Source organism: Molothrus aeneus, chromosome 1 (genome assembly GCF_037042795.1).
Source record: "Molothrus aeneus isolate 106 chromosome 1, BPBGC_Maene_1.0, whole genome shotgun sequence".
NCBI classification, from domain to species: Eukaryota; Metazoa; Chordata; class Aves; order Passeriformes; family Icteridae; genus Molothrus; species Molothrus aeneus.
Genome location: NC_089646.1, coordinates 21,533,931 through 21,547,678, shown reverse-complemented (window position 1 = coordinate 21,547,678; position 13,748 = coordinate 21,533,931). Strand labels below are relative to the sequence as shown.

At 37.0% G+C, this 13,748-nt stretch overlaps 1 protein-coding gene across 1 annotated transcript in view; it reads right to left on the bottom strand.

The window, feature by feature from the left end:
• The window catches only part of ITGA8 (integrin subunit alpha 8), a 111,729-nt gene that overhangs the window by 40,343 nt on the left and 57,638 nt on the right, over nt 1–13,748 (bottom strand). The window contains exons 21-23 of the mRNA XM_066562668.1: nt 9,580–9,672; nt 3,886–3,965; nt 825–905 (exon numbers count right to left, since the gene is read on the bottom strand). Coding sequence (XP_066418765.1) covers nt 825–905; nt 3,886–3,965; nt 9,580–9,672 — 254 coding nt within the window. The remainder of the gene's footprint in view (nt 1–824; nt 906–3,885; nt 3,966–9,579; nt 9,673–13,748) is intronic.

Genomic DNA, 13,748 nt, shown 5'->3' with positions numbered 1-13,748 from the left:
TCAGCCGCTCCAGGCTCTTCACCAGCTTTGTTCCTCTTTGCTCCAGTACCTCAATGCCCTTTTGGTAGAGAGGGGTGCAAAAATGATGCCAGTATTTGAGGTTTGGCCTCACCAGTGCCAAGTACAGAGGGTTGATCAATGCCTGCTGGCCACACCATGTCTGCTACAAGCCAGGATGCCATTGGCCTCCTTGGCTACAAAGGCACAGTGCTGGCTCGCGTTCAGATGGCAATTATCACCTAATTGCATTTTATAATTTCCAAAACTAAGCTGTATATGAAAACAGAGAAAGAAATTATCATCTTTGATCATATCCTGTGCTTGTTTAATTTTGGTATATTTTGTGTTAGTGAACAGTTTATCATTACTCATTTCTTACTCATCCTTTCTCCAAATGCCTCACTCTGCTCTCTATTACTATGTGCCTTGCCATAATGTGTTTCACATTTCCAGCCATAAAAGCAGTAGATTCTGTTTGGTATTCAGCATTAGACATCCAAGTGGTTGCCCAAGAAGACCTACATGTATGAGCAGACATTTTATATTAGTAACATCCATGAACAATTTGAATGCACAAATAAAATATTGGCTCTGACTGGTGTTACTACAATGTGAGATTCTTTAGGTTGCTGTCTTTGAACAGACAATAAGTTTGTAGTAGCTCCATCCTGCAAGGCTTGCAGGGGTGAGACCCAGGTGTCCTAGATGGATAAGGCATTTGGGTTTATAGTATGCCAAAAGATTCACTGCATGGGATTATCATATGCAGAAAGGTTCTGTAAAAAAGTATTTCTCATAATGAGTTGAAATAGTTGCATACTTACCCTCTGATCTGTACTTGAGCCACAGCACTGATGTTGATATGGAGGTTCACTAAGTTGCTGGTGGGATTGATCTTGTTAGAACTGGAAAAAATATGTACAAATATTAACAAAGGTTTTATATCAGAACTCTAGATTATCACTCAACACAGAAGGTCCACTGGGCATATTACAAAATGGGATTCCTACTGGCACTCTTCAGTCTTGTAGGACACTGGTATTTAAGTTGGATATTATTTGAGCTCATCACATATTTAATAATATCTTCAACTCAAGCTTCCTTTAAAGAATCCTGTGATGATGAATAAGATGTTACAAATTTATCTGGCTCGGAATATCTTGTACAACTTGGCTATCTGTATAGATAAAAGTATCTTAATAGAATAGAACTTTGTTTCATACACTGTAGGAAGGCAGTGTTAATGAACAAGACAAGCTTTGTTAGAATAAAATTTATTTTTATGATTCTCCAAACCTGTGACTTTAGCATGACTGAGTCCTTGGGGAAAAAGAAGCAAGATCGACTGTTTCTTTCATTTTCTTGTTTTCTTCACTCCCCTATCCAGAGTGTTTACATTTTAAAAACCACTTAGTAGTGAAAACAGATCTCCGTGTTTAAAATCTATAGCTCTCACTCGTCTTATTGTCTTTTCTGATTGTAAATCCTTAGTAATAAACATGGCTTCTCTTACTTCAAAAGGCTACTCCTGTGATTATAGCCCATTCCTATAAAGAAAGGTTTGCAGGTTCAAATTCATGAAGATAGTGAAGTAATTACAGACTTAGAATTTATTTAATTATGAGATTAACAACACTAAATTTGGATTTTTTTTTTTTCAATCAAGTGTGGTCTTCCTTGCTCTATGAACACCAAGTTTCTATTGCTGTCCCAGTTTGCTGGTATCACATCTGGGTACCATCAGTCAATTGGAAACACTCAGAGGAGGTCAGCATTTCCAGTGACTGACTCCTGAGGAATAAAGAGCTTTGATCCAGGCTTTCTGGTTACAGATTGCTGAAATTAAGAGCAGCTCTAATTTGTTTGTAAACTAATGCAGATTTCCATCAAACATTATTTGAAGTTTTAGGTAATCCTCTATAGCCATTGTTTTGAATATAAATGTACAAAAATTGTTTAAAGTGTAAAAATTATTATACCGCTATTTTGTTAGAATAAGCTGCTCTCCAATTTGCTTATTTGTCCTACTTTCCATAGAGTTAGAATACAGATTTTGATCATACATAACAAGGTATTCAAACCTTGTTCATGCTTTATGGCATTTTTTAGAGAAGAAAGTAGTTTAAACAGTAGTGCCAAGACATCTCTCTCTCTAAGAGGTACATAATTGCATAGCAACATCCACATCAGAAAAGGAGTCAGATTTCAAGACACTACTCAGCCTCTGGCTCATTTCTTATAAGTAATGAACTTCAGTTTTGCAAACCAAAATACTTTTCTTTCACTTGATGTTTTGAAGCGAATGGAAGTCCTCTCCTTTCAATAAATGAAAGTAGGACTCAAATTCAGATGTGTTCTTGCCTCCATCTAGGCAATTTCCTCTGTTTGCTTCATGGAGTTCTGCTACCTTTTTCTTTTAGGATTGTTTTATCTGTTCACCAAGAACATAGAAATACACAAACTGTCCTGCTGCTTGTGAATGAACGTACAAAGCAGTGAGTTTTAACTGTAGGGTACATTCCCTAAGCAAGAAATTTTACTCTTTACTCTTTCCTTTTTTGTTGTTTTTTTAAATAGCTGTGTGCTCTTCAACATTTTCATACAAGTTTGTAGCCCAACACATTTCCTTCCTTTACATTTTAGTGAGCTACACTCATGCGGGAAGCATGAGATGTTGTAGTCTCCAGAAGTTCAGACTTATTACTAACGAAATTCTTGTCACTTTTTAAAAACTGTTACCTACATTCAACTCTTATTACCTAGACAGATTTAACTACCCAAAAGACTTTGGACCTCCCCAGATTCACAGCATGAAAACAGTGGTGACATGAGCCTTTATAATCATTTAAAACTATTGCTTGCATTTGGAGATAAATAGTGGCATGGACAGGGGGCCTACAAGGTAAATGCTGAGTCTCTCTCCAGAGGAGCTCATGTCCAGGTTTGCATGGTCCCCACCCAGATTCCAGGGGAGGGCTAATGCCTGACCAAGTGCCTAATGGACTTCTGTGCCATTGCTGTGCCCTTCCTGAGTTTCTGCACGTCCTTTCCCTTCAAGGGTTACATTATGGAAACATGACTTAAACATTTCAAATGTCTCAGTTATTTACCATAATGAACATGATCAAGGCCCTCATTAAAGGCCAGACATTAGCAATTAAGTCTCTGTGTGTGGGGCAGAGAGGGCCCCATACAGAACTCCAGTGAGTATTTGATGAGGACAGTTGGAGCAGAAACCCTTCCACCTACTGAAAAAGTCCCAGGTTTGTTTTTGCTGTTATCCTAACCCAGCCCACTCTGTGCTTTTTTGTCTTTGTGGAAGAAGTACTGCTCAGCATAAAACACAAGATTCTACAGTATATAGAGTATATGTGAGGCCCACAAATGAGGAGGAATCAAATGGAAAAATTACAAAGGTTCACCTGCATCAAACTGAAACAGTGCTCTCCATGCCAGTAAATCTGCTGAGCAGATTTTAACTGCTTTCCTTTTATTTTCTAAATTTTTGTGAAGAAGAAGCATGTCTAGTTTAATTCAGAGCTTGATATGTTTGTGCATATTCACCTTTGTTACAAAGTGATTTTCCTTTATTAATTCTGAAGTATAAAATAAAGTTCAAATTGGACAAATCTGCAGAAGATGCTTTAAAAAATCAGTTAACCTGAATTTTAAAGAAATACCTGAATAACTTGAATTTTAAAGAAATAGGACTGATTCTCCATAGTTAATGAGGTTCCAACCTCAAAAATCCTCCTGACATAAACTACCATTGGAAAGCCCCTGTAATAATTACTGATACTCAAAAGGGACCTTATTATATGATAAACTTCATATGCCAAAAGGAATAATAATTTAAATAACCATGCTTTTCATAAAATATCTAACCTTTTTATTTGCAGCTCAAAATTGATGCTGAAATCTGCATTTTCAAAATGCTGAACAGAAAATCGAATGCCTGTGGAGAACTGAGAAAGAAACAAAACAACAGGTTACTAGAAACAGTTGATCTCCAGATCAATAAAGCAGTACTGTTCAACATTGCATTTCACAGACTTATACTGGATACTGCTGCTTTTCAAAATTAGTATGGAATAACATCATCTACTTGTTCTCAGGAAAAAATACCCTCCTGCCTCTGTATGTCACCAGATGGAAAACTTGGCTGGAGAGAGGAAAGATCAGAGGAATAGAGAAGCACTCTCCCAAGAACACAGCAGTAGGCCCCTCTTCATCCAGACAGTCTTTGCTTTGCCAAGCCAAGCCAAAAGCAAATAGCAGCTGTCTGGCAGCTCTGATCCCTGCCTCCATCCATGCATGCCCCTGTCCAGGTCTGCAGGGCTCCTGCACTGTCTCTGCACCTGGCAGCTCTGCACTGCCTGCTTCAGGTGTTGTGGGGCTGACTCAGCACCCGAGGCTAAATTAGCAGCAGTTTAATTTACTTCTAGTTGATTTTTTTTTCCATTGTGGTTCTGTTAAGAGGAATACAGCTTCAAGGTTATATTTTCAGTTCAATTTGCTACAACTTGGACCAGAGGAGGGTGTAAAACACACAGGTCCCAAAGCCGAAGGAGGTAAGTGCTTCCACTGGTGCTGCTTTGTGTTTAAGCAGACCTGGCTTCTTCCTTTTGACAATTTCCATTTGCTTTGCAAGAAGAGCATGGATAAGCAGACCAAGTTTATTCAGAAGAGAGAAGGGCTCACTAGAGAAGGAATATACAATAGCCTGTGGTGGGGTGCCTGTAAGCCTCTCGTTGGACACATTTACAGCCCAAGTGTGTAAGTGGCAGGTGAGTAGCAGGAGATGCCAAATGTCCTCAGTGTTCAATTAACTAAATTCTACTGAAATGTTTAAATTATTGTTTTTAATTATTTCAGTTGCATGTTTTAAATCTCGTAATTTTCAAAATGTGAATTTTTCAATTCCTACAACTCCTCACTCCCCCTCTACCTTCCATCTGATCTGGCCTAATGGCAAAATTTTTTGCAGGATAACATGCACATTGTAGTTGCATTTCTTAAAAAAGGATGGTAACACATATTCTCCATGTGGACAAACAATCTTTGTGAGAAATTCATCAAAAGGCATCAGGAAATTAGGACATGATTCCCTCATTTCTGCCGATGTCTGACTAGACTGGGGGGTGGGAAGGAAGAAAAAAAGGTTGTCTGCTTGGCATAATTTCCTCAGAATATTTCAGGAAACCTTGTTAACAACAGGACAGGACACCCCAATGTAGGGACTTAAATTCAACATCATTAGAAGATGAGGAATTTTCCTCTGTGAATGTCATTTCATATGTTTTAAGCAATCCTTTTTTCCCACCATTTTTTTTCATTCAATTCTCCTATTTCTTCATTTGCAGTGGTGCAACACAATCCATCACCAGAACAAAACTTACCTAACATGTTTCAACTACTTTCAGCTGACTCAAGCTGAACAATACTGTCATCATAAATTGAATGGTGAGTTCAAATCTTTGAATTCTGATGATCTTAATTTCATAGTTACAGTAGATCTCTCTTTTTTGAAGCAAAATCTTTCAGATGAAAAGATAGTGCTCATTAAATTGCTCAAAACTTGAATAGCTGACTTGGAATAAAGATGTAAGCTCTTTTTAATTTTAAGCTCACTTTTTGGAGATGATATTAGCAACTCTATTGATATTCCATTCACCTTTAAAAATATAATGACTTTTGTCTTTTAGACAAAAATTTCTAGATATTAAACTCACCATTTCTCTTCCTGTTTTTACTAACCAGTCTAAATAAATTTGTTTCCACTTATAGCAGAAAAAACATTTGCTGAACCAAAGATAAAATTTTCATCAGACAGAGCAGCCATGAACTGCAGTTCTGATGATGTATTACACCCCTGAGGCTTCATCCCCCATTTAATAGTGAAACACACTCCTACTGTACAACTCTAATAAGTTGCAGATGTTGTCTTTGTATAATCATATGACTTTGTTTATGTCATGTAAGCCTTGACATTGCTACTAATAATGGGGCAAGGATGCTCACATGCCCTTGCTGAAAACCCACTGAGGCCAAAGGAGTTTAACTTGCTTGAACATATAACTTAGCAATTATTCAACATCCTTATTTAGTAGCACAGAAATTTTATCAGAATAGTTTATTTTTACTTAAAAATTTCAAAGTGAAGTAAGTTTAATTGAGATTGCATTATTTCCATGTTTGTAACATCATGTATCTTTGAAATACATGACATTTCTGCTATTACTAATAAGTTTTAAGCTATTATGTTTGACAGGATTAGGAGTATTCTGGGAGACAGAGGTGTAGCTTTTTATGAAGTGTCCTACTGTTCTAAAGAAAGATAAACCTGGTGCTCTTGAAGAATCAATTTGGTAGAAACCAAGAAATAGCCAAGATCTTCCAAGCTTCCAGTCTTCTAACCTTATTTCTATTAATTTCTATAAACTTCCAGATTTTTCTACTAGAATTTTCTCACTTGCTAATGCCACTGAACAGGTATTAGGAAACTTGTCAGTCTGATCCATTTCAGTGTCATAAATAAGTATATTGAGCAATCTTTGCCAGTGAGATTTGTCAGACATTTAGCTTGCATTCTGGCATTGAGATTTTCCTTAACAATATTTTTATCTTCTTTTTTACTCTTTGACCTTTTTTTTTTTAACTTCAAAGATATTACTGAAAAGATGAAATATTTTTTGTGGCCAGCAAACAATTTTAAGGACACAGATGACATAATTCATTTTGAAGATGTGAGGTGTCAGACAACCCTGTAGTCTGCTGCAGTAATATCCCATAGATTATATCACAAAATCCCAACATAACCCTCATACTCAGAAGCTGATCTTCAAGAGCTCAAGAATTCTAGGATTTCAGGGTGCTGGCAAGTCATTAAGGTGACTCAATAGTTAAGGAGTTTTAGGAATGTTCAATTTTGACCTAACCCTTCCTTCCCACTCACAACTTCCACAAAGGGTCCCTTTCTGACTGACTATTTTGAGAATAACTGATCTCCTGCCAGAGCAGAATTGTTTTGCAAAACTGGAAATGGATCAGAGCAACCTTTTGAGATTTATGCAATTTGTACAAAGGGCTGGTATTTTGCTTTTGGCAGTACATTTGCCATCACAAATATGTTTGGACTGAAAAAACACAAGTCCTTTCACCTTTACTGAGCTTCCAGGAGAGCTGGCTTCAAAGATAAATTTAGGATTTAAGATTTCACTTACTCTAATCAAACAATGTTGCCATCTGGCTTTGTAATGCTCCACCTTTGTATGCCTCAATTTTAAAGGGATGGATTATTTTGTTCTAAAGTAGAAAATCCTTGAATATGTTATGAACCCTGCTATTTTATTCTGCTACTTCTCTCTTTATGAAGTAGTTTGCTTAGTAATATCTGGTAATGGAACTTAGAGCAGTCCTAGAGTTGATTCTGAAGAGAAGAAGAATTAGTTAGGCTGTGAAAATTCATAAAGAGACAAGTGAGATTAGTAATGTTTTAGTGGCCACCAAATGGCATTCCTGCAGGCTTCACACTGCTAGTGCTAGCATTTTGGGTGAAGGATGATGTGGAAATAGGGCTTTGGATTCAAAGTGGGGAGTATTAGGATCGGTAGTCTAACACCTCTACACTCAGACCTTTCCATTGCTTATGCTTATGACAATATGCAAACTGCAAAGATTTCCTTTCCTTCTTGGCATAAAAGTTGGTGTCTCTTGTGTTTGGTCTTCCTTTTCTCTTCCAGCCCAAGGGGTTTTATGCTATCCTGCCCCATTCCACTGCATCCCAATCACCCACAATATTCTTGTCCACCTCTGTCTGTATCTTGAGAATTTGCTTCTGCCTTGACACTAACTAGGAAATTACTAAGCATAAAATAAATAAAATTGCTGTCTTCTCAGTACAAGAAATTATTTGCCTTGAATTGGAAATTGTCTCATGCTTTGGCCCATCATTGCATCCCATCATCTCAGTATGAAAATTCCACTCCTCAGAAATGTTTTCAATTACTTTTACTTTTAGGATTTTCATTAAGTAGAACAAAACAAAACCTACAAAATCTTTTGGCCTTCTCCTCTATGTACTTCCCAGAAAATGTTTATAGTAATCTCTTCAGACTTTTAGTTCAAAGTAGTTCAATGTAGAAGGATCCTCACCAGGAAGATTCCTCTTCCCAGGAGGTCAATCACCTGGAGCTTAATTAATTTTCAATGGTTTCCACCTTCCTGTAGTCCCAAAGAATCTCTGTGACTGCCTGTGGCCGTGCAAGCAGGTGACTCTATGAGACTCCTGCCCTCACTCTTTCTAAAGTTGTATGGCTGATCTCAGGCTACCCCAAAGATCCAAAGAAATTTATTCTAATCCCAATCTCCAATGATATTACCCATTTGGTTCCTCTATCAAGAGTCAGACATGAACTGCTTCAAGACTGAAAGAGGCCAGGAAAGCCCTCCTCTACAGAGAGGCTGAAGCTTGAAATACTGATCTTCCATAAGATAAACCTTAATTTAGTAGGCATTTTGAAAATACTACAGAAATTTGCTTTTGTTTCTTTGCAAAGCCATAGGTCCAATATGAAATTCAAACAGTAGTAATTTTCAATTAAAAGCTGTTATTTATTCCTGATAAATGTTTATGCTGTCTATTGCTTTGTTTTTATTAGGACGGTTTTTATCTAAGTATCAATATTTGGATTATTTTCTTTTAGTTAGATATTTGTAGAACTTTTGAATTTATGAGAAACACTAAATTCCTCTGCAAGAGCATCCATAGCTGAAAATTCCTGTATTTAACACTTCTGGGATTTCCTGGGTTGTTTTGTCATGACATAGGGACAAAGAGTGACAATTGTGGAATTTTTTATCTCCAAACCTATTTTTTATCCTTATCTAGTGTTTGTCATCACTTATTATACAGTTTTGCTTTTGTCCAAAAACAAGGCTACCATCATTCCATCTTATATGTAGTATGATTTATGAGAGGCTGTCACTGCATCACATCATCCCATTTTGAAAATTCCATTCCTCAGAAATGTTTTCAATTACTTTTACTTTTTAGGATGATACTTTTACTTTTTCAGGAAATCTTTAGAATTAAAATAATAACTTTAAAGCAAAAGTTTATTCCAAAGACACTTACCTTGATATAAATTGTGATATAAACTGGCAATACAACCTGTATGCACTCAAGATGAGAATCAGGCTGACAAAGTTGTCATTTACTATACATATATCTCTATGTTTTAAGTAGAGATGATACTAAAAGGGAGAAATAAACTGATCACATTATAGATTGGAATTCTTACTATACTAGTGCAACTTCTAATGAAATGATAGTGATAAATTGAGTTGCTCTCACTTTCTTTGAGTTCTAGCATAATTAATCTTTTAGAAAAACAAATTGTTACTTTTTCAAAACCACAGTTCTGCCTCTTATTGCACCAACAATTTCTTGTCCAGGTAAATAATTTGGTTTATGTGGTGCTTATTGGGACACATTCTGGTAATTGTATAAATTTCCGTTTGTTCCCCTTTAAAATTCAATCAGATAAAGATCAGTAAATGCATCTGGTTTTCCCTTACGTTTGCGCCAGCCACCATGGGGTTCCCAAGATCACAAACCACCATTCTAGTTTCATTTTCCATCTTGTAATCACAGCTCAACACACGCAGGGCCTGCAACAAAAGGACACCAATATAGAGGTCAGAGATCACAGTGAAATGGATCCAGTTGGGAAAGTGATGCCTTTTTGACTGTGACCTTTCTTTTGATTTCAGACACCTGCTCAGAGCACTATCAAAACATTTAGTTGGTTATTGTCAGACAACGGGGGAAAACTGATGCCAGGGAAAAACAAACAGGATAGTTTCCCAGTACCTTAAGAACCAGGATGAGATCACTCTATGTCTAGTTTTACCATACTGCTTTGTTGCTGTGAATCATTCCTATAGCCATAATGACTCAACAGAGAAACAAAGAGTAGACAAAACTAAGTGAGAGGAATAGGTCTCACAGTAATTACAGTGTTATCCATCACAAGAAATCTCTATAATGAATTTCTGACATTGGCAAAACTGGAGTATGGATCAATTCTAGATCTTTGTTTTCCAATCTGTGGTAAAATACTAAGAATGTTAAATACTTCAGCAAAAACATAACCTGTTATGTGTGTTTCTAAATTAGCAACAAAGGAGATAGACTTTCACATTATCAGATATAAAAGTCTTTGTTGTTTATAGCAATCCTTATCACTAGTAATATCATCTGTAAACAAAACAAACTCTACAAAAGAGATACAGCTATAAAACAGTGCAAGCTAGGAGATACAGAGTAAAGCAAAGCAATAAAATGGGGGGGGTTGCAATAAAATGTGTTGGGGTTTTTTTTCTGTTTTCCTCTCTGACATCTTCAGTAAATGAAGGCATTTCCATGTATGTGCAGAAGTAAACCAGTTTTGTGAAAGCAGGATGCAGCAAGCTGCATTACCTTTCTGCTCATTTGTGATTCTCACAGATGAAGCAGTGTGAATGAGCTCATGCTCTCTATATAAAAAGACCTGGGAAATCTCTGTACCAATTTGCCCTATCTGTAAAAGCCAGCACGGACGTGCTGTCCTTGTAACTTCCTGAGATTAAAAGAAAAGACAGGGCATGTCCTTAACAGAGCCCATGTGAAGCATGCCCTCAGCACACACCTCATTGTACGCTGACATTTTTACAGTTTGCTAGGAGGAAACAAAAGTTTGTTACACAGCATGTCCAGTGCACTAACAGCCTTCCCAAGCCTCTCTAGGGTTGGGAGGGAAGCATTTTTACATTCTCTCCAGCTGGTTAATTAGAGGTGGGAAGCAAGGCATGGGAGAAAAGAGGGTGTTAACACAGTCGGAATCAAACATGTCTGGAAAATTGTCCATTTGATCTTGATGTGTGGGTTTATAGTTTTGTTTTTGTTGGGGAGAGGAGTTGAAATTGAAGTCTAAAAGTTAGATATATATACTCATTTGTATTAGATGCTTGGCAGTTTCTTTAAAGATGCTGTATTATAGACTGACACAAAGTAAATGCACCCTCATCACATATTTTTTTTGTCCCTCAAAGGCTGAGAAAACATAGGAATTTTTCAAGGAGTTCTTCTTCACTCTGGAGGCTGTGTTTCTTGACTAAAAATGATTAATGCTGCAGAATTTATCTGACCAGCATCACAAAAGCTAATTTGTGCAGTCTAAAGATGTGACAAAGGGTCAACCGTGGTAGAATTCCTTCCATAATGAGATTTAGTGTCTTTGTTTTTGCACTGATCATATTTTTGAGGTGGTTAAGTACAAAATAGGAAAATTAAAACCAGGCAGGAAGCTAGCAAGAGCTGAGGCTTGTACACCCACTGTTGTCAGTGTAATTACATTCACGTGTAACTCAGCCAGATGAAGAGTTTGCCACAAAGCCCTTCTACCTGACATTTTAGCAACACACAGGGTTTTTGGCAGTCTTGAGGAGAAGGAAAACCCCAACAATTATCACATGGGCTCCCAGGGCGCATTTTAACTAGAAAGTGATTGGATGCTTTAAGTAATCCAGGCAGCCTACAAACTTGAAACTCTTTTGCGGTTGTAATGATCAATTACTAATTGATGCCACAACAGTTAAAACACAACAACACTCTTTCCTTTACTATCACCTTCCAATTTTATTTTCTGAGGAAAAGGGGATGGATTAGTTGATTTAATTAGTTGATTAGGGGATCTTCTAGTTGATGTATATTTATGTATCTAGTTGATGCATGAAGAGTAGTCTTTGCCTTCACCAGGCTCAAATCATATCTCATCTAGCCAGCCACAATGTACCTAGTCTAAGAATTTTCATATAAGACAAGAATGTTCCAGGTCTTTTTCTCATTTTAAGACTGCCATGCTTTAGTTCAGAAGGGCATGGGGGAAATGGCTCAGAGCTTACCCACTGCAACACCTGTCTGGATGTGATCTTCAGCACTCTGCAGTTTCCAGCCTGAGCAGAGGCAGTTCTGCCAAAATACGTAACGTTCTTGGTGTGTACAAATATCTGTTAATACTTTGTATTTGCCTGATTTACTAATTATTCCATAAGAATTTGGGTCCCAGCTTTTGCTATGAAGGCAGGATTGAGCTGTTCAATGTGGGCAGCTCTATCACAGAGCAAAGGATTAGTGCACAGTATTCAGGCAATGGCTGGGGGCTCAAACACACAGTCATGTTAGGGACTGTTGTGGTGTAAGAATGTACCATACAGCAGTATATATTGTCTCTGGATCTACTGCTGGAAATATATGTATCTAATACTACAAAGTGGTTATACTTTCTTCATTGCAGCTAATTTCAGTAAATTCACACCTACTGCATATGAAGAGTTACTGCAAGCCAATGGGTTTCCAGGAACAACTGAAGCTCTGGTAATTTTCTCATTTACCTGGTTTCTGGACCTTCTAAGTTTTTCCACAATACAACTGGTGAAAAACACACTTGATTTCATTTAAAGTCATTCTATTTCAATCCTCAGCTTTTGACTGAAGGAAGTGTCAGCATCTGCAGAAATCAATGAAGCTCCAAAATCATGTCCTTGATCTCAGACTTTAAAATCACTTGTATTCACTTGCCTCTCCACTTGCATATGATCAAATTTCTGCAAAATGTTGTTCATCTTTTATTCAGTTGCAGTCTGCAATATTCAGTTGCAGTCTGCAATATTCTACAGGATCTGGTCTGAGATAAGAAGATAATGCCAACTGAGGCAGGTCAAACAATATACTGCATAAAGCTGAAGGGACGAGGTAGAAGACAAGTGAATTTTAAGTGAAGTTTTTGACTTCATCAGCTTCTAAGTGTAATTCAAATGATATAGAATAACACAATACATTGTTAACATGAAATAAAGAAAAAAAAGCAGGACTGGACAGGAGACACTTAAGGTGTTTCTCTATTAAGCACTTAATGTGTATTTCTTTATTAGCTAGACTGAATCCAGAATAGCCCCACAATAGACAAATATCCTCTAAGAATACTGTCAGATATTTCAGTTCCATCAGAAATGTATCAAATTCCATTTTATTTACCCTTGTCTTACTCTGCCTGATTTGTTGGCTCTAAGGAGAATCTTATCTCTGCCTTAATACCAGGAATTCTGCAATTTGGAGAAACACAGCTACACAGAGGACTGTAAACATGGATGCAACCAAGAGGAAATACAACCTAGAGGCAGAGCTTTAAGAATATGATTGCAATAGGTTCTACCATAAATCTACCTGTCTGCTGAAATAGGTTTGCATTAAATTAGGTATATTTCAGGAGCAGTCACAGATGCTCCATTGTCAGGATACAACACAAACATAAAAATAAGAACTGGAATCCTGACTCCACTGCAACTGACATGAAAACTGTCATTTTCACCTTTACTCCATGCCTCAAAAAGTGCCTGCAGACCCTTTTTCCATATGCTTCAATGTTTACTGCATCCAGTGTGATAATTTCTTCTGTTATCTTGTCCATTCAAATTGCCCAAAGCCCTGTAAGTTGAATGAGTTGAATCCCTCTCATTTGTATTCACTTATACTCATTGACAATATGACCCCTAAAAGTTTGGTCATCCTGGTAACAGAAGAAATTACATTTAGAAAATTTTAGAAGAAATATACGATATAAATTTTTTTCCAAATGAACATAGAATTTAACATTTTAGTTTACTTAATGGAACCATAATATTGCAAAAAACATAGTTTAAAGAAA